This window comes from Bos taurus, chromosome 19 (assembly GCF_002263795.3).
Source record: "Bos taurus isolate L1 Dominette 01449 registration number 42190680 breed Hereford chromosome 19, ARS-UCD2.0, whole genome shotgun sequence".
Classification (NCBI taxonomy): domain Eukaryota; kingdom Metazoa; phylum Chordata; class Mammalia; order Artiodactyla; family Bovidae; genus Bos; species Bos taurus.
In genome coordinates, this window is record NC_037346.1 from 13597354 (window position 1) to 13613887 (window position 16534).

At 41.3% G+C, this 16534-nt stretch overlaps 1 protein-coding gene across 14 annotated transcripts in view; it reads right to left on the minus strand.

Moving 5' to 3' along the window:
- Positions 1-16534, minus strand: part of ACACA (acetyl-CoA carboxylase alpha) — a 286753-nt gene that overhangs the window by 157800 nt on the left and 112419 nt on the right. For all 14 annotated transcript variants that reach the window (XM_024979601.2, XM_005219975.5, XM_059877716.1 and 11 more), the window contains 5 exon segments: positions 11417-11626; positions 6648-6818; positions 5105-5266; positions 4574-4737; positions 701-851 (listed from right to left, as the gene is read on the minus strand). In XM_024979601.2, coding sequence (XP_024835369.1) covers positions 701-851; positions 4574-4737; positions 5105-5266; positions 6648-6818; positions 11417-11626 — 858 coding nt within the window.

Below are 16534 nucleotides of genomic sequence, written 5' to 3' on the forward strand. Positions count from 1 at the left end.
ACCATGGCCCCTTAATTTAAACAAGGCTCAAATGTGCTTGAAGAATCGGCGACCACTGAGAATCTCCATCCTTGTTATCCAACTGATTTTTGAGACAAAAACACATTTTTGGAATTTGAATAGAAATGAAAAACACCTTTCCCCTCACCCTCCTAAGATTTTCCACTGAGCCAATTGGAGACTAGCTCAAAAACAAACTTCTGTCACAAATAAATTTTAAAAAAGTGCAAAGATTTGGCTACTGATAATCTCAAAGAAAAATGGTGTATAAACTACCTCCAGGTAATACACATGAATCCAACAATTTTATACAAAATTGAGTAATTTATATGAGCCCAGCAGTTCAGGAACAAAGGGTAACTTCTGTTGATTAAAATGAAGCCCTCTCATCAGTACTTGGAGACAGCTAGAACTCAACCACATTTAATATCAAGTGAAGAAAGAAAGAATTTCAATCTCTGCACGCCTCTCTTCAACTATATCTTTGGAAGTAATACTATACAACAACCTATACAATGACTGTGTCACAAGGCACAAGAATGCTTACAGTGCTAAACTCACACTGACTCCTAGACTTTTACACACAGACCTAGAACCATTTGTATTAGAATCAAATAAATTTTATCTAATGGCATGGACTGATCTCATCACAAGCCTATAAAAACCCAATCCTAGAAGCTGTAAGTGGAGAAATACCCACCTGTACTTTTTCTGCTATCAGTCTGTCCAGCCAGCCCGTGTCAATTCTGTTCAACTGAAAGCTTTCAGTCTCCAGCAGTTTGATCAGGTACTCGACTGTGGTCCGGAAGTCGCCCCGGATAGACAGCTCCTTCAAAGCCACAACCATGTTTCTGGGAGAAGGACAGAAGCAGATCTCTTTCAGCAACAAATGTCCTACTGTTTTCCAACTATTTTCAAGAACTATTTCATCCCTTTGGGGTCTTAGGAGGGAGGGGAAAGAAACAGTTCCAAGAACAAACGAGGGTACAAGATACACATGTGCTCATTCCAGACAGAATTTTCAAGAAGTCAGCAAACTTGTGAGTCTGACTAATCTGACCATCTGAGCATCAGCAGATCACAGACACTTTGTTATACAGAACACAGAACAAATTATTGCTGCTAAGTCACTTCAGTCGTATCCGACTGTGTGACCCCATAGACGACAGCCCACCAGGCTCTTCCATCCCTGGGGTTCTCCAGGCAAGAACACTGGAGGGGGTTGCCATTTCCTTCTCCAATGCATGAAATTATCTGCAAACCACTCTTCATTTTCACTGTTTCCATCATTCCATTCACTGACTGCTGGTTAACTAGAATTAGGGCATAATTCTCCCCTTCTTAAACCCTTTTTATTTGATCTAAGTAAAATTTACATATAATAAAATATACTTATTTTAAGTATACTGTTCAATGAATTTTTACAAACACTAAGACCTTAACTTTAAGGTTTCCATACAATGAAGGTAACCGGCTAGAGAAAGTTGGGGATCAGCCTGACACTACATGTGAGAGTGTTTCTTTTTTTTAAGCTGTGTTTTAGCCAACTATAGAATGAGTTGCTCATTACTTTGCTTACTTCCCAATTAAGTGTTAGATAACCACATTTTAACAAGATTTCAATACTGTGAGCTTTTTCCCAGTATAACTTTGACATTTATTATGCATCTCACAGACCCAAGACACATACTAAGCTCTTAAGGGTGAGAGAATGTGGAGACAGTAATCACTTTAAACATTTATGGTAGAATATCATAAATACCAGTAGAGAGATAAAAGCAAAGCACCAAGGGGTTCTAAGAAAGGAGAAAACCTGCCTCCCTTTGGTTTCACAAAGAACGTAAGATCTGACATAGAAAACAAACTTAATGGTTACCAAAGGGGAAAGGGAGCGGGGAGGGGTAAATTAGGGGTGTGAGATTAATAGATACAAACTGCTATACCTAAAATAGATAAGCAATATTGATCTATTGCATAGCACAGGGAATTACAGTCAACATCTTATAATTACCTATAATGGAAAATAATCTGAAATAATATATATTAAAAAACTGAATCACTTTACTGTACACCTGAAACTAAGACAACACTGTAAACCAACCACTCCTCAATTAAGAAAAACAAGAATATGCGATCTGAAATGCAATAAAAGTAAAGCTAAGATTACGACTGTGACAGAAATATTCTTCCAGGTGGTCCATGAGTTCTCAGCCAAGAATATTACCCTGTTTCCCACCTCCAGCCTCCTCTCTTCGCCCTCTCTTGGCCTGGCTGATTCCTCTACACATTTCAGATATGAGTCTAGATGTCCCTTCCTTTTGGGAAACCTTCCCTGACCCATTCTGGATGGAGTTAGCTGACTCAGCTCTACACTCCTGTAACACCCTCACGTAATCTCACTATCAGAGACGGCACCTCCTACATTCTGTTCAATGGCTAACTTGCCTCTCTTACCCTGGATCACTAAGTTCCATGATGGCACAGACCCTATGGTGGTCCTCGTTATATTGCAAGAAGCATTAAGATTTTCAGGAAGTATTTGTTGAATGGAGTAAATGAATGAATGGAGAGAGGGAACAGCAGAAACAAAGGGGAAAAGGAAGTAAAGAGGGGTTGTGTACCGGGAATGTTACAACTGAAGCAGACAGTGATGAGGACAAGGATGAGGGGCAAGTCCACTCGTTCAACACTGACAGAGCACTCACTACATGCAGGGGACACCACAGCAACGAGACATACACCGTTCTGTTCTCATGGTATTTAGATTACAATCCATGGAAAATAATAAGGGAAACATGGGCTGGGACTAGTCTAGAGAAGAGTAGTGAACACCAATCTCAAGAATATAAGCCTAATGTCATGAAGAAAGAAGAAACAAACTCTGAACTGAAGAATGAACTCCGGCATGGTATCAAGATGCAAGCTTCAGGATTTCCCTGCTGGTTCAGTAAGAGTCCACCTTGCAATGCAAGGGCCATGGGTTCGATCCCTGGCTTGGGAACTAAGATCCCACACGCTGCAGGGCAACTCAGCCCGTGTGCTCCAGAGCCCACGTGCCACAACTAGAGAGTCCTGAGCCACAATAAAGACCCCAAGTGCCACAACTAAGACCTGATGAAGCCAAATAAATAGATAAAATATTTTAAAAAAGAAAGCAAGCTTATTGCAGAGACCATAATTTTCACATGCTCAATGTTAGCCTGGTAGCTTTACACTGCAGATCAATGTCCAGAGCAGGTTGGGAAGTAAGGAGCAAGACTTTTGGAGCAAGTCATATGACATGTCCTGGAGGGAAGGCTTGGTGGCCTGCCAATCAAGACTGGAAACCTAAATATCAATAGCGGCCACTCTGGGGATGTAAACGAATGAGGCAGGCTGGACGGGGGACTGTGTGAACTAGAGAGTTCGTGTTTCCTCTAAAAGAAGCAGTCACACAAAGGTTCAGTTAACTTTGGCCAAGTGGAATATAAAACCAATGGTATTGTCACCCCATTTTTTTCAAGAGATGGCAGAAATGCATGTATTTATTTCAACCTCCCAATTTTTAAACAATACTCTATAAGCCAATCAAAACACATCAGTGGCTGTGACTAGCCAGAAAACCACCAGTTTGCAAGCTCCAGTTTCTTCATAACATTAGGTTTATATTTTAGTTTATTCATAACATTAAGCTTATATTCTTCACTTTGGCAAAGCAGGATACAAAAGGCGGATGGTTTTTCTGGGAGCACTGCTTTGTAGAGCACAAAATACAGAAAAACAGATTTCCCAACTTCTGAAAACATTATTAATAAGTGTTTACTGATTATATAATCTAGGTGTACAGGTTAAAAGTCAAAGGAATAGTATTAAATCCTTGGTGAAAGTCAATCGACAATTAAAAAATATAAAACAGGTAAATCAATTTTGGATAGACATTTTAAAACATCTAACTTGTCAAAATCACCTCTTAGGGCCCTACTTTTCAGGCAAGCAAAACTTAATATTAAATATTAAATGTTTATGCTAATAGAAATATTAACTAATACCTATGATATACTAGTTATATTGTAAGTTGTGCGTATATTTCATAGCACATTGAGGTCCCTCATATAAAGTGACGTGGACAGTTCCCTTAAGCCCTTTTCATGTAATAAGCAGCTTAACTTTATTATTTTAAATGACTACAGGACATATATAGCTATACCTTTATTTTGATGACAAATAATGGATCTTATCCATGATATAAGATACCAAGATCTTAGTCAAAAATCTACTTCTGCCCCAAATAACAATACTATTTCTACAGAAAAATATGACATCTTTAGAGTAATCAATTTTATAAGTTGATCAAAAACACATGAAAACAAAAAATCACTTGAAAAGGCTCAGAGTAACAGAAAAACATCTGCCAAACACTGCATAAACTTAATACAACATGAATGCAACTACAATTGAAGATGTATTTCTTCAAGAAGGTTACCCGTATAAGTACTTCTACAGCAATACACAATTCCCTTTCCCATGCTCACAATTCACTGAAGATTACCACAAGTTTATTTTTTGAAATGCAACCACATGCGATTATACTCACGAAATTGCTTCCTCTCGGTTTTCTCCCCAGGAAAAGCAGTGACCAAACTGAGAATCAGCAAATTCATGAAGCCCTCCTGCAGCAGCAACACTGAAATAACCCCAAACGTTCTTATTGCTGCGAAAATTCAGCTCTTGAACTGTTCCTGAGCTGGGCTTAAAACCCTGTTAGGGAGTGAAGAATATGAAATGATATTATATTTACAAGAAAGAGAACATGCATATACTCACTGGTCAGGTTCTATGTAATCGCATACACACAGGAAAGTGGAAATGACACACAAAAGTCATGAAGGCTTTCGGGCTAAGGTCCAGCGCTACAGACCCACTGAGCACTCGACGGTGACTGAGGTAGGACTGAATGACCAGTGGAACAGTGACCACTTACGTGTCTGCTCCGATGAAGCCTCTATAAATTTCCCTCTCCAGGGGAGGTCTCAAGATACTTCAGATATGCCCTCAGATAGCATCTTAATATTAAAGTTTACAGTGGGGGGAAAAAAAAGTGTAAACCTTTTAAGTGATGGGTTACCTCATCTGGATTTTCACTAGTGATACGAGCAGCAATAACATGGCCCCTTGGGCAAGGAACGTGAGCCGAATTTTCAAAATCAATGGGAGCATCGCCCCAGGGAGAGACCCCGTACATCATTCGGATATCCTTGATTCTGTACAGAGGGATCCCCATGGCAATCTGAAAGGTAATAAAACACACATCACTCATCTTTCACAGTTACTTCCCTTAAAACGTGGAGGCTATCAGATGACAGAAAAGACTTTTCACTTGAGTAGCCACCACCTAAAACACTTTGTTTTTATAGTCTACATTCTACATCATTGAATAAGCAACTCTAAATTACTTGAAACAAAACACACAGAAGGTGTTAATTACTTCCCACTTCTTAAAAAGTCCCCAAATCCCTAATGCAATAGACATGAGCTTCCCTCTAATCGTCCTTTCTCCATCACCCTTATTTGTAAAGTGTCTTTCAAAAATATGACATTTTTAATCAGAATGAAAATATCCAAGGGAAAAGTCAATGTCAGTGGCTCTCCAAGAAGTTCAGACAGCTAAAAAGTCCTAACTATGTCATAATTACCTCCAAATTATCCCCACAAATCAATGGAAAAAGTAGATTTATATACGTAAGTCTTCGTTTCCTGGGTTCCTTAATAGGGACCACTGGGGACCAAAAGGGGTTCCCATTGTGGACAAAGAATATGTATTTACAAATCAAATCAAACTTCATCATTAGCTATTACTGCTTCCCACAGCAGCTGTTTCCTGGGCAGAATGGAGAAAATAATATTAACAGTGGCACTGTAAACATTATAAACAGAAGTGTGTGCTGCCACACTCTTGCCAGGAGAAACCTCAGCCACCACTCTGAAGTGGAATTACTTCAATTTATAACACTAGGAAAAAAGAAGCTGCTGTTTAGTCACTAGGCCAGATCCAGCTCTTTTGTGACCCCATGGACTGTAGCCCACCAGACTCCTATGCCCCGTGGGATTTCCCAGGCAAGAATACTGGAGTGGGTTGCCATTTCCTTCTCCAGGGGATCTTCCCAAACTAGAGATCAAATCCACATCTGCTACATTGGCAGGTGGATTCTTTACCACTGAGCCACCAGGGAAACTTAAAAAAATGACCCAATGGACTGTAGTCCTCCAGGCTCCTCTGCCCCATGGGATTTTCCAGGCAAGAATACTGGAATGGGTTTCCATTTCCTTCTCCAGGGAGGAAAAAGGAATAGAGGACAATTAAAAAGTAAGGTTTCCCATTTCCCAGAATTGAAACAGCTAAATATAGCATATTATTTGTAAAGGGTCTTGCAAAAATATGACACTTTATATCAGATGTGTCAGGCTAAAAAGTAATACTCCAGAATTGCTCCATATCAGGAAAACCCACCCACACATCCCAAGCCATCCAGCGCAAGAGAGGAGCATCACATGAGACTTGGATAGGAGGCACTTTCCTCTTAACAAAGGCTGGTTGAGCCAGTTTGGCGTGCATTTGTCATTCCAAACTTCTCTAGGCAACCCTCTGAGCCGAGAGCAGGGTGACTCACCTGGAGCTGCGCAGCAGGGAGGTTGACATCGGCCACCATCTCTGTACAGGGGTGCTCCACCTGTAGCCGAGGGTTCAGTTCCAGAAAGTAGAAGCTGCCATCCTGGCTGTAGAGGTATTCCACAGTCCCCGCACTCACATAACCAACCATCCTGGCAAGTTTCACCGCACACTCAAAGAAGAAAGAAAAGCCAATCTAAGTACCTCACCTGATCCAGTGGATGGCCCACTGCTCGTCTGAAGCTTCTCCCTCTCAAAGAGCCAGTGTTTATAAGAACCACCAAAGGCTTGTCGCCATATGAGAGTAAATTTCACCCTCTTTGATTATTACACAAGATTCCTATACATGGATGACAAACTCAGTTCAAAGCTGAGTGAAAACAGTATTTTCCACTTGGGGTCATAGGTAATCCCACCTTATGCAGGAAAGCTAAAGCACCATGGCAGAGTCGTCACTGTATTTCCAGTATTCTTCCTAGAAACATGGGTGTCCAGCTAGAGACTATTTTCCACTCTGACAGCAAGTGACAAAGTTTTAATGAATGCAATGTCAGAATGGGTGGGTGAAGGGTAATCCCTGATTCATGCTTTGAAAAGGAATTGCTTACCCTCTATTCTCAGCTTTTTCCTTTCTACGGACTGGAATGTGGTCATGACACTGCAAGCCTGTCTCATCATGCAGCTGAGAACATACTAAGAGTGACAAAACCAAACAGAAAGAACCTGAATCCCAAAATGGTCTCGTGGAGCAGAATGGTCCTAATCACCTCAGGTTATGAATGAAAGGGAAAATAAATTTCTAACCTATTGTGCGGTGTATTTTTTAGATTTCGTTACTATAATAGCTTAACCTGTACCCTAATCAATACAGAAACTATTAAATTCAGGAAGGATGTTGCTGTTTAAAAAAACTGATGTGATACTGAGTTAAAAATAGGGTAGTAGCTCTCAAGGAAACAGATACTGCAAACTGGAAAACTGGTGACCTCCTTGTGAGGCATAAGAAAACGTTTGGAGGGACTTCCCTGGCAGTACAGTGGTTAAGACTCCACATGTCTACTGCAGAGGGCATGAGTTTGATTCCTGGTTGGGGAACTAAGATACTGCAAGCCACACACCGAGGCAAACACACACACATTTGGTAAACTGTCTCCTAAAGTAACTTGGAATGCAAACAAAATACCAACTAAGCCCTAGGAAAAATGGCTAGAAAAAGTCAGAATGTGAAAAAACCAAAAGGCTTTGCACCCCTAAACCAAAGATGATAATTTTGCCTTGAAGCAACACACTGTCAAAGATGAGATCAAGGGTGGCTGCTGTAGTTTCAGCTGGCCTCGAGGTAGTCTTACTGAATGGAGGAGAGAAGAAGGGCTGAACGCAGAAGGTGGTAAATAAAGAGGAAAACATTATGTCCAGAGAAACCTTGGGTATGATTACTCCTACGTGAAGCTGACGAGAAGCAAGGAGTCCTGAAACTTACTCAGTTTTGAATGAATCATATTGCTAAACATACCAAAAACCTGGCTTTCCAAACCCACAACTGATAATCTCAGTAATCTTTGTGGCCCCAATCCTGCACTCAGGAGGTGAGCTGGGAAAGTTCTTCTAAAGAAGGCATGATCACCCAAGCTCAACCACAGAGGGAGGTGAACAAGGAAGAACATCCTAGAGAATAAGGCCTTAAAGATGGGCAAAGAATTTACTTTCAGACAGCAGAACCAAGGGGAGTCAGAGGGCTCGCTGAGGAATTACTCCACCGCATGACAGGAAATGACCACAATCCCTGCCTACAAGAATGTGATAACTGCTGTGGACCAGTGATTATTGTCTGTTTTTCATTCTTTTTTTCTAAATGGGAGCCATTCTGTTCCTACTCAGCACTATATAAGGCGAAAGGAGGTGTCACAAGGTAATTTGTGATTACTGGTCCATAAAAAGCTACATGCACATATAAGAGAGGGCTGCACACCATCCAGAGAGCCTGGACTTTGGGTTGAACATAGTTAACTGGATGGGACCTGGGGCTGTCTTCTATGGGGGAAGGCTAAGTAAGTTCTAAGAGTAAGAAAAAGGGTGTGAAAGGATAATGGGTAGCCAGAGGAGCGGACTGAGACACAGAATGTTAAATGCCCTCCAGTAACTTTTCTTTGCATCATTCATTTAGCAATACAATCTCCTGAATTTCAGCTGAGCATAAGGCTGCTCAACCAGTAATTACAACTCCTAACAGCCAATGCAGCTAGGTGTGATTGTATAACTGAATTTTGTCCGGTGAAAAGTGAGCAGAAGTAAGATGTATGACTTCTGGATCTCACTTAATTAATTAATTTATTTTAATTGGAGGATAAAGAACACTGTAATGGTTTTTGCCACACATCAGCATCAATCAGCCATAGGTATACAAGCTTGTCTTCCAAGTCCTCTCTTCCCCCCGCCAACACGCTACAATGTGAACAAGTTCTTGTAGGCCAGCTTTAATAATGAAGATGATGACACCTTAAGACAAGGGTTGGCAAACTTTCAGTAAAAGGCAATTAATAATTATGTTCAGCTTTGTGGGCCATAGAGTGTCTGTCACAATGACTCAATTTTGTCACTGCAGAGATAAAACAGCCATAGATAATAGATAAATAAATTAGCAAGCTGTATTACAAAAAAATTTTGTTGACAAAACAGGTGACAGGCTGGATTTTGCTTGCTAGCTATAGTTTGCTGTTCTCTTCTACGAAATGGCCTTCCCTTGTGGCTCAGTCAGTAAAGAACACACCTGCAATGCAGGAGACCCGGGCTTAAAATTCAACATTCAGAAATCTAAGATCATGGCATCCGGTCCCATCACTTCATGGCAAATAGATGGGGAAACAGTGGAAACAGTGGCTGACTTTATTTTTTGGGCTCCAAAATCACTGCAGATGGTAATTGCAGCCATGAAATTAAAAGACACTTACTCCTTGGAAGGAAAGTTATGACCAACCTAGACAGCGTATTAAAAAGCAAAGACATTACTTTGTCAACAAAGATCCTTCTAATTAGGCTATGGTTTTTTCAGTAGTCATGTATGGATGTGAGAGTTGGACTATAAAGAAAGCTGAGTGCCAAAGAATTGATGCTTTTGAACTGTGGTGCTGGAGAAGACTCTTCAGAGTCCTTAGACTGCAAGGAGATCCAACCAGTCCATCCTAAAGGAGATCAGTCCTGGGTGTTCATTGGAAAGACTGATGTTGAAGCTGAAACTCCAATACTTTGGCCACCTGATGCAAAGAGCTAACCCATTTGAAAAAACCCTGATGCTGGGAAAGATTGAAGGCAGGAGGAGAAGGGGACGACAGAGGATGAGATGGTTGGATGGTATCACTGACTCAATGGACATGAGGTTGGGTAAACTCAGGGAGTTGGTGATGAACAGGGAGGTCTGGTGTGCTGTGGTTCATAGGGTCACAAAGAGTCAGGCATGACTGAGCAACTGAACTGAAATGTGTATTTTGGGGGTTTTATATTTGTTTTTTATCTTTGGCCACACTGAATGGCTTGCAGGATCCCTGTTCACCAACGAGGGATTGAACCTGGCCATGGCAGGTTCAATTCCTGAACCTGAAAGCCCAGGATCCTAATCACTAAGCCACGAGGGAACTCCCTAAGCCACTGTATTTTGGAGGTCACTTTACTACTACTTTAACTACTAATAGTAGTTAAAGAATAAATCTCAATACACACACAAACATACACACGTAGAAATGAAATGTAAAAACACAGACAACCATATATTTAGCTTCTTGGGAATCCAGGGGTAAAAATAGAAATGGAAAACATATGTCCAATAAGATGAAGATTGAGTTCCAAAAAAGACCATGTTCAGTTTTCTAAACTACAGCTAATTCCAAGGGACCCTATAAAACTGCTGAGAGATTCTTTTTTTCATAAAATAATACAGAATATGTAAACTTGAAAGCTACTTAGAGTACCTTTTAAGAGATAAAGGACTTGAATAAATGCATCTGAAGACTGAGGGATAATCAATCTAGAAAATGGAACTACCAGCTTAACCACCAGTTTATGACGTGCTTATTAAAGAACCAAACAATAAGATTAAAGATCCCCAAAAATGTCTTTATCCCTTCTCAAAATAGTACACTGAAATTTTTTGTCAAAAGCATTAACTAATTTAGAGTTTGAAGTGTTCACTGGCATCTCTACTAGAGGGAGAAAAGCGGAATTTTTATTTTTCCTCTAGGTAAAGAATACTTTCTAAAATGTACTTTTAATTGGATGACAATTGCTTTACAATATTGTGTTGGTTTCTGTCATACATCAACATGAATCAGCCATAGATATATCTATGTCCTCTCCCTCTTAAAGAATGCTGCTGCTACCGCTGCTAAGTCGCTTCAGTCGTGTCTGACTCTGTGTGACCCCATAGATGGCAGCCCACCAGGCTCCCCCGTCCCTGGGATTCTCCAGGCAAGAACACTGGAGTGGGTTGCTATTTCCGTCTCCAATGCATGAAAATGAAAAGTGAAAGTGAAGTTGCTCAGTCGGGTCTGACTCTTAGCGACCCCACGGACTGCAGCCTACCAGGCTCCTCCGTCCATGGGATTTTCCAGGCAAGAGTACTGGAGTGGGGTGCCACTGCCTTCTCCGTCTTGAAGGATAGAACTTATCAATTATCTAGAATCATTGCCTGATATTCCACTATTCTCAGATGGGCGTATGAATTAAATGAGTAGTAGTTCTGTGCAAGAAAACAAAACTTTGAGCTTTTCACATACATACCTGTTCCATATGTTCAAATACTGCTGGAGTAGCAATAGCAGCAGGAGCTTCTTCAATAATCTTCTGATGCCTGCGTTGCACAGAGCAATCACGACCAAACAAAGAGATAGCATTGCCATACTGATCTGCTAAGATCTGCACCTCCAGATGACGAGACTGTTTGGCTAGTCTCATGACAAAGATAGGAGACCCAGGAACTTCAGCTTGAACCTATATTAGACAAGAAAATAGGACAAATTCTTAAGTACTTTTCTATTTTGATAAAAGTACTTCTATTTTGATAAGCTGCTTCCACTTCAATAGGCAAATAAATGCCTGGGAGTGTCAGGGACCATGTTAGAAATACACAGAAAAAATTTATATATATATATATAGTTCATACCCTCATCTATTCTTAAAATACTGTCTTCTCAACTATATAACTAATATTCACTGATGGATACCTAAACACATGTTACAAGGGCAAAGAACAAAATAGTATGAAAACACACACAAATTCCAGAAAAGGGCAAAGTATTACCATTAATTCCAAACAGCCAAATGTACAATTTGCTCCAGACAAAAAACTTTCCTGGTTCACATTACATTACATATTGTTGTAGTCAAAGAACTTTCATCAGTTTTGAAGCAGATTCCCATTAGATATAGAAGTCTATACTAGCAATCATTTTCTTTTGGCACTTTAAAGATGCCCCAATGTTTTCTGGTTTCTACTGAGATGAGAGCTAACAATCTTACTGTCATTCCTTTGAAAGTAATCTGTTTTTTCCAGCTGCTTAAGGATTTTCTCTTTTTTCTGGGAGTGAGGTGGCAGATTTACTCTGATAAGCTTAGATGTGGTTTTCTCTGTACTTCTTGCAGGGTTCATCGTGGTTTTTAAGTCTAAGCTTGATACCTTTTCAAGAAATTCTGAGCCATTAGTTCATTAGTTCAGAAAGATTCTTAGCCGTTGTCTCTTCCCCAGTGGCTCAGCAGGTAAAGAATCCACCTGTAATGCTGAAGACATGGATTTGATCCCTCAATCACGAAGAGCCCCTGGAGGAGGAAACAGCAGCCCACTCCAGTATTCTTGCCTGAAAAATCCCATGGCTGGAGGAGCATGGGGGGCTACAGGGTCACAAAGACTTGGACATGACTGAGGACAATCACGATGCAACGATGCTTCAAATGTTGCTTCCATTCCATGATTTCTTCAAACATTGCTTCTGCTCCATTTGCTCTCTCTTCTCCTCTGAGACTCAAAGTATGTAATGTTAGATTATTTCACTGTCTTCTATGTGCCAAATCTCTTATGCTCTGTTCTGTTACATAACAAGTCACCTCAAAACTCAGCAGCTTGCTTAGGACACCAACCATTTTCTTTGCTTGTGATGCTGTGCTCATCTAGGCAATTCTGGTGGTGCCTGTGGTCACTCAATGTGCATATCATCATCTGGTGACTTGAGTGGGGCTGAATGGTCTCATTCAAATGCCTGACGGTCTGTGTCAACTATTGGCTGGTGGGTCTATGGAGCCTCAACTGGAACAGCTCATCTCTATCGCATGTGACCTCTCACCCTCCAGTAGGCTAAACCAGGCCTTCTTCAATGCAGTGCTCTAAGAAGTGGGTGAAGACAGAGCTGCAAACCTACACAACCACTAGCCTCCAGAACCTACACAATACCACTCTGGCCACATTCTAATGGTCTAAGCAAGCCACAAGGCCAACTAAGATTCAGTTCAGTTCAGTTCAGTCACTCAGTTGTGTCCGACTCTTTGCGACCCCATGGACTGCAACACGCCAGGCTTCCCTGTCCACCACCAACTCCCGGAGCTTACTCAAACTCATGTCCACTGAGTCGGTGATGCCATCCAACCATCTCATCCTCTGTCATCCCCTTCTCCTCCTGCCTTCAAACTTTCCCAGCATCAGGGTCTTTTCAAATGAGTCAGTTCTTCACATCAGGTGGCCAAAGTATTGGAGTTTCAGCTTCAGCATCAGTTCTTTCAGTGAATATTCAGGGTTGATTTCCTTTAGGATTCAGTTTAGCCTACTGGAGGGTGAGAGGTCACATGCAATAGAGATGAGCTGTTCCAGTTGAGGCTCCATAGACCCACCAGCCAACAGAATCTTTCCTTTAGGACTCTCAAGAGTCTTCTCCAACACCACAATTCAAAAGCATCAATTCTTTGGCTCTCAGCTTTCTTTATATTCCAACTCTCACATCCATACACGACTACTGAAAAAACCATAGCTTTGATTAGACGGACCTTTGTTGGCAAAGTCATGTCTCTGCTTTTGGGGTGGGAAAAGAGATGTCATCTCTTAATGGGAGAAAAGCCAAAGTCACACTGCCAAGGGATGTACAAACAAGGACGGGAGGAGTTATGGCAGCCATCTCTGCAAACAAGCTACTATGGTCTGCCCTCTGGCAGTAATTCACATGTTTCCCACATGCAAAACAGACTCACCCCCTCCCAAGACCCCCAAAGTCATCCAATCATGGTATCAGGCCCAAGGTCCATTTTCCCATGAGAAACAAGTCATGTTTACAAGCAAAAGAGACTTCTTGGGTGCAGCTCCTCCTATTTTTGCAAAGATCTGGGAACTAAAAAGACAAATTATCTGTCCCCAACACTTCCAACATTTAATGATAAAACGGGGATTAAAAAATACTCCAATTCAAAGGAGAAACAATAGGAAGTACATTAACAGTCACTGCTGCTGCTGCTAAGTTGTTTCAGTCGTGTCCGACTGTGCGACCCCAGAGACAGCAGCCCACCAGGTTATCCCTGGGATTCTCCAGGCAAGAACACTGGAGTGGGTTGCTATTTCCTTCTCCAATGCATGAAAGTGAAAAGTAAAAGTAAAGTTGCTCAGTCAGGTCCGAATCTTAGCGACCCCATGGACTGCAGCCTACCAGGCTCCTCCGTCCATGGGATTTTCCAGGCAAGAGTACTGGAGTGGGGTGCCATTGCCTTCTCCGTAACAGTCACTGGTCCACACCAATTCTGAAGTCCAGATGGGTAGACGGTGTCAGGTTTCCTTACTCCACAGGCATGGAATTTGTTTTGCTTTTCTCTGTGGTCCAATTCTGATCCCTGGGAGTGGCTTCCTAATCCATGGTTCCCCTCTGTTCTTAGAAGCCCTCCGGGGTCCGGAAAAATCTCCCTTACTATGAGAAATGACTAATGTTTACAGCTGAACAACTTTCCCAGTCTGCTTCCTATTCATAGGAAATTGAAAGTTCTGAGGCCTCTTTAAAGTTTGAACTGTCTCTGTCCCTTGCAGTCCCTTTGGTACATTCATCAATATAAGTATCTTGAAAAGTTTATGAGTTTCCTATGAATCATACTGAAAATTCACTTCTTGCCCCAAAAACATATCCATAACTTTTCTGCACAGACCTCTCTATACCTTGGGCATGTCAGGCTGCTGTGGGACAACGTTTTTAAAATTCTTAGAAGTCCTTTTTTTCCTAGTTCTTAAATTATTTCTGAGGTTTTAAAGGATCTTCCAGGCACTCTTGATTTGGGCTCTACTCTGAAGTCATTTTTTACTTTGAAAATTTTTTGCCAGCACCAGAGAGATCGGTAATGAAAAACAGCTCTATTTTTAAACTCAACAAGTTTGGAACACCTTTTTTAGTTCACTTCTTTTTTATAGTTAAAAAACAATCATAAGCATTCAATAGATACTTTTAACACTTTATCTAAAAGATCTCTTTAAGTAGATCTAGGAGTTCAGTACAGTCTCTGCTTTCCAAATTACCTCAGGTAACTGTTTCATCATTACAGAACATGGGTGACCTTTCCCCTCATTTCCGTTTCATCCTGCACCAAAAGTTTTTTTATCATTCCTCTAGGCTTCATTACCAAGCTCCTTACCATCTTTTCCAGACTTCACCTATGAGCCAGTCTCAAAGCAAATGCCACATCAGTTCAGTTTACTTCAGTCACTCAGTTGTGTCCGACTCTTTGTGACCCCATGAATCGCAGCACGCCAGGCCTCCCTGTCCATCACCAACTCCCGGAGTTCACTCAGACTCACGTCCATTGAGTCAGTGATGCCATCTCATCCTCTGTCCTCCCCTTCTCCTCCTGCCCCCAACCCCTCCCAGCATCAGAGTCTTTTCCAATGAGTCAACTCTTCGCATGAGGTGACCAAAGTACTGGAGTTTCAGCTTTAGCATCATTCCTTCCAAGGAAATCCCAGGGCTGATCTTCTTCAGAATGGACTGGTTGGATCTCCTTGCAGTCCAAGGGACTCTCAAGAGTCTTCTCCAACACCACAGTTCAAAAGCATCAATTCTTCGGTGCTTAGCTTTCTTCACAGTCCAACTCTCACTTTCATACATGACCACTGGAAAAACCATAGCCTTGACTAGACGGACCTTTGTTGGCAAAGTAACGTCTCTGCTTTTCAATATGCTATCTAAGTTGGTCATAACTTTTCTTCCAAGGAGTAAGCGTCTTTTAATTTCATGGCTGCAGTCACCATATGCAGTGATTTTGGAGCCCCCCCCAAAAATAAAGTCTGACACTGTTTCCACTGTTTCCCCATCTATTTCCCATGAAGTGATGGGAAATAGTGATCTTCGTCTTCTGAATGTTGAGCTTTAAGTCAACTTTTTCACTCTCCTCTTTCACTTTCATCAAGAGGCTTTTTAGTTCCTCTTCACTTTCTGCCATAAGGGTGGTGTCATCTGCATATCTGAGGTTATTGATATTTCTCCTGGCAATCTTGATTCTAGCTCGTGCCTCTTCCAGCCCAGAGTTTCTCAGGATGTACTCTGTATATAAGTTAAATAAGCAGGGTGACAATATACAGCCTTGACGTACTCCTTTTCCTATTTGGAACCAGTCTGTTGTTCCATGTCCAGTTCTAACTGTTGCTTCCTGATCTGCATATAGGTTTCTCAAGAGGCAGGTCAGGTGGTCTGGTATTCCCATCTCTTTCAGAATTTTCCACCGTTTATTGTGATCCACACAGTCAAAGGCTTTGGCATAGTCTATAAAGCAGAAATAGATGTTTTTCTGGAATTCTCTTGCTTTTTCTATGATCCAGCGGATGTTGGCAATTTGATCTCTGGTTCCTCTGCCTTTTCTAAAACCAGCTTGAACATCTGGAAGTTCACG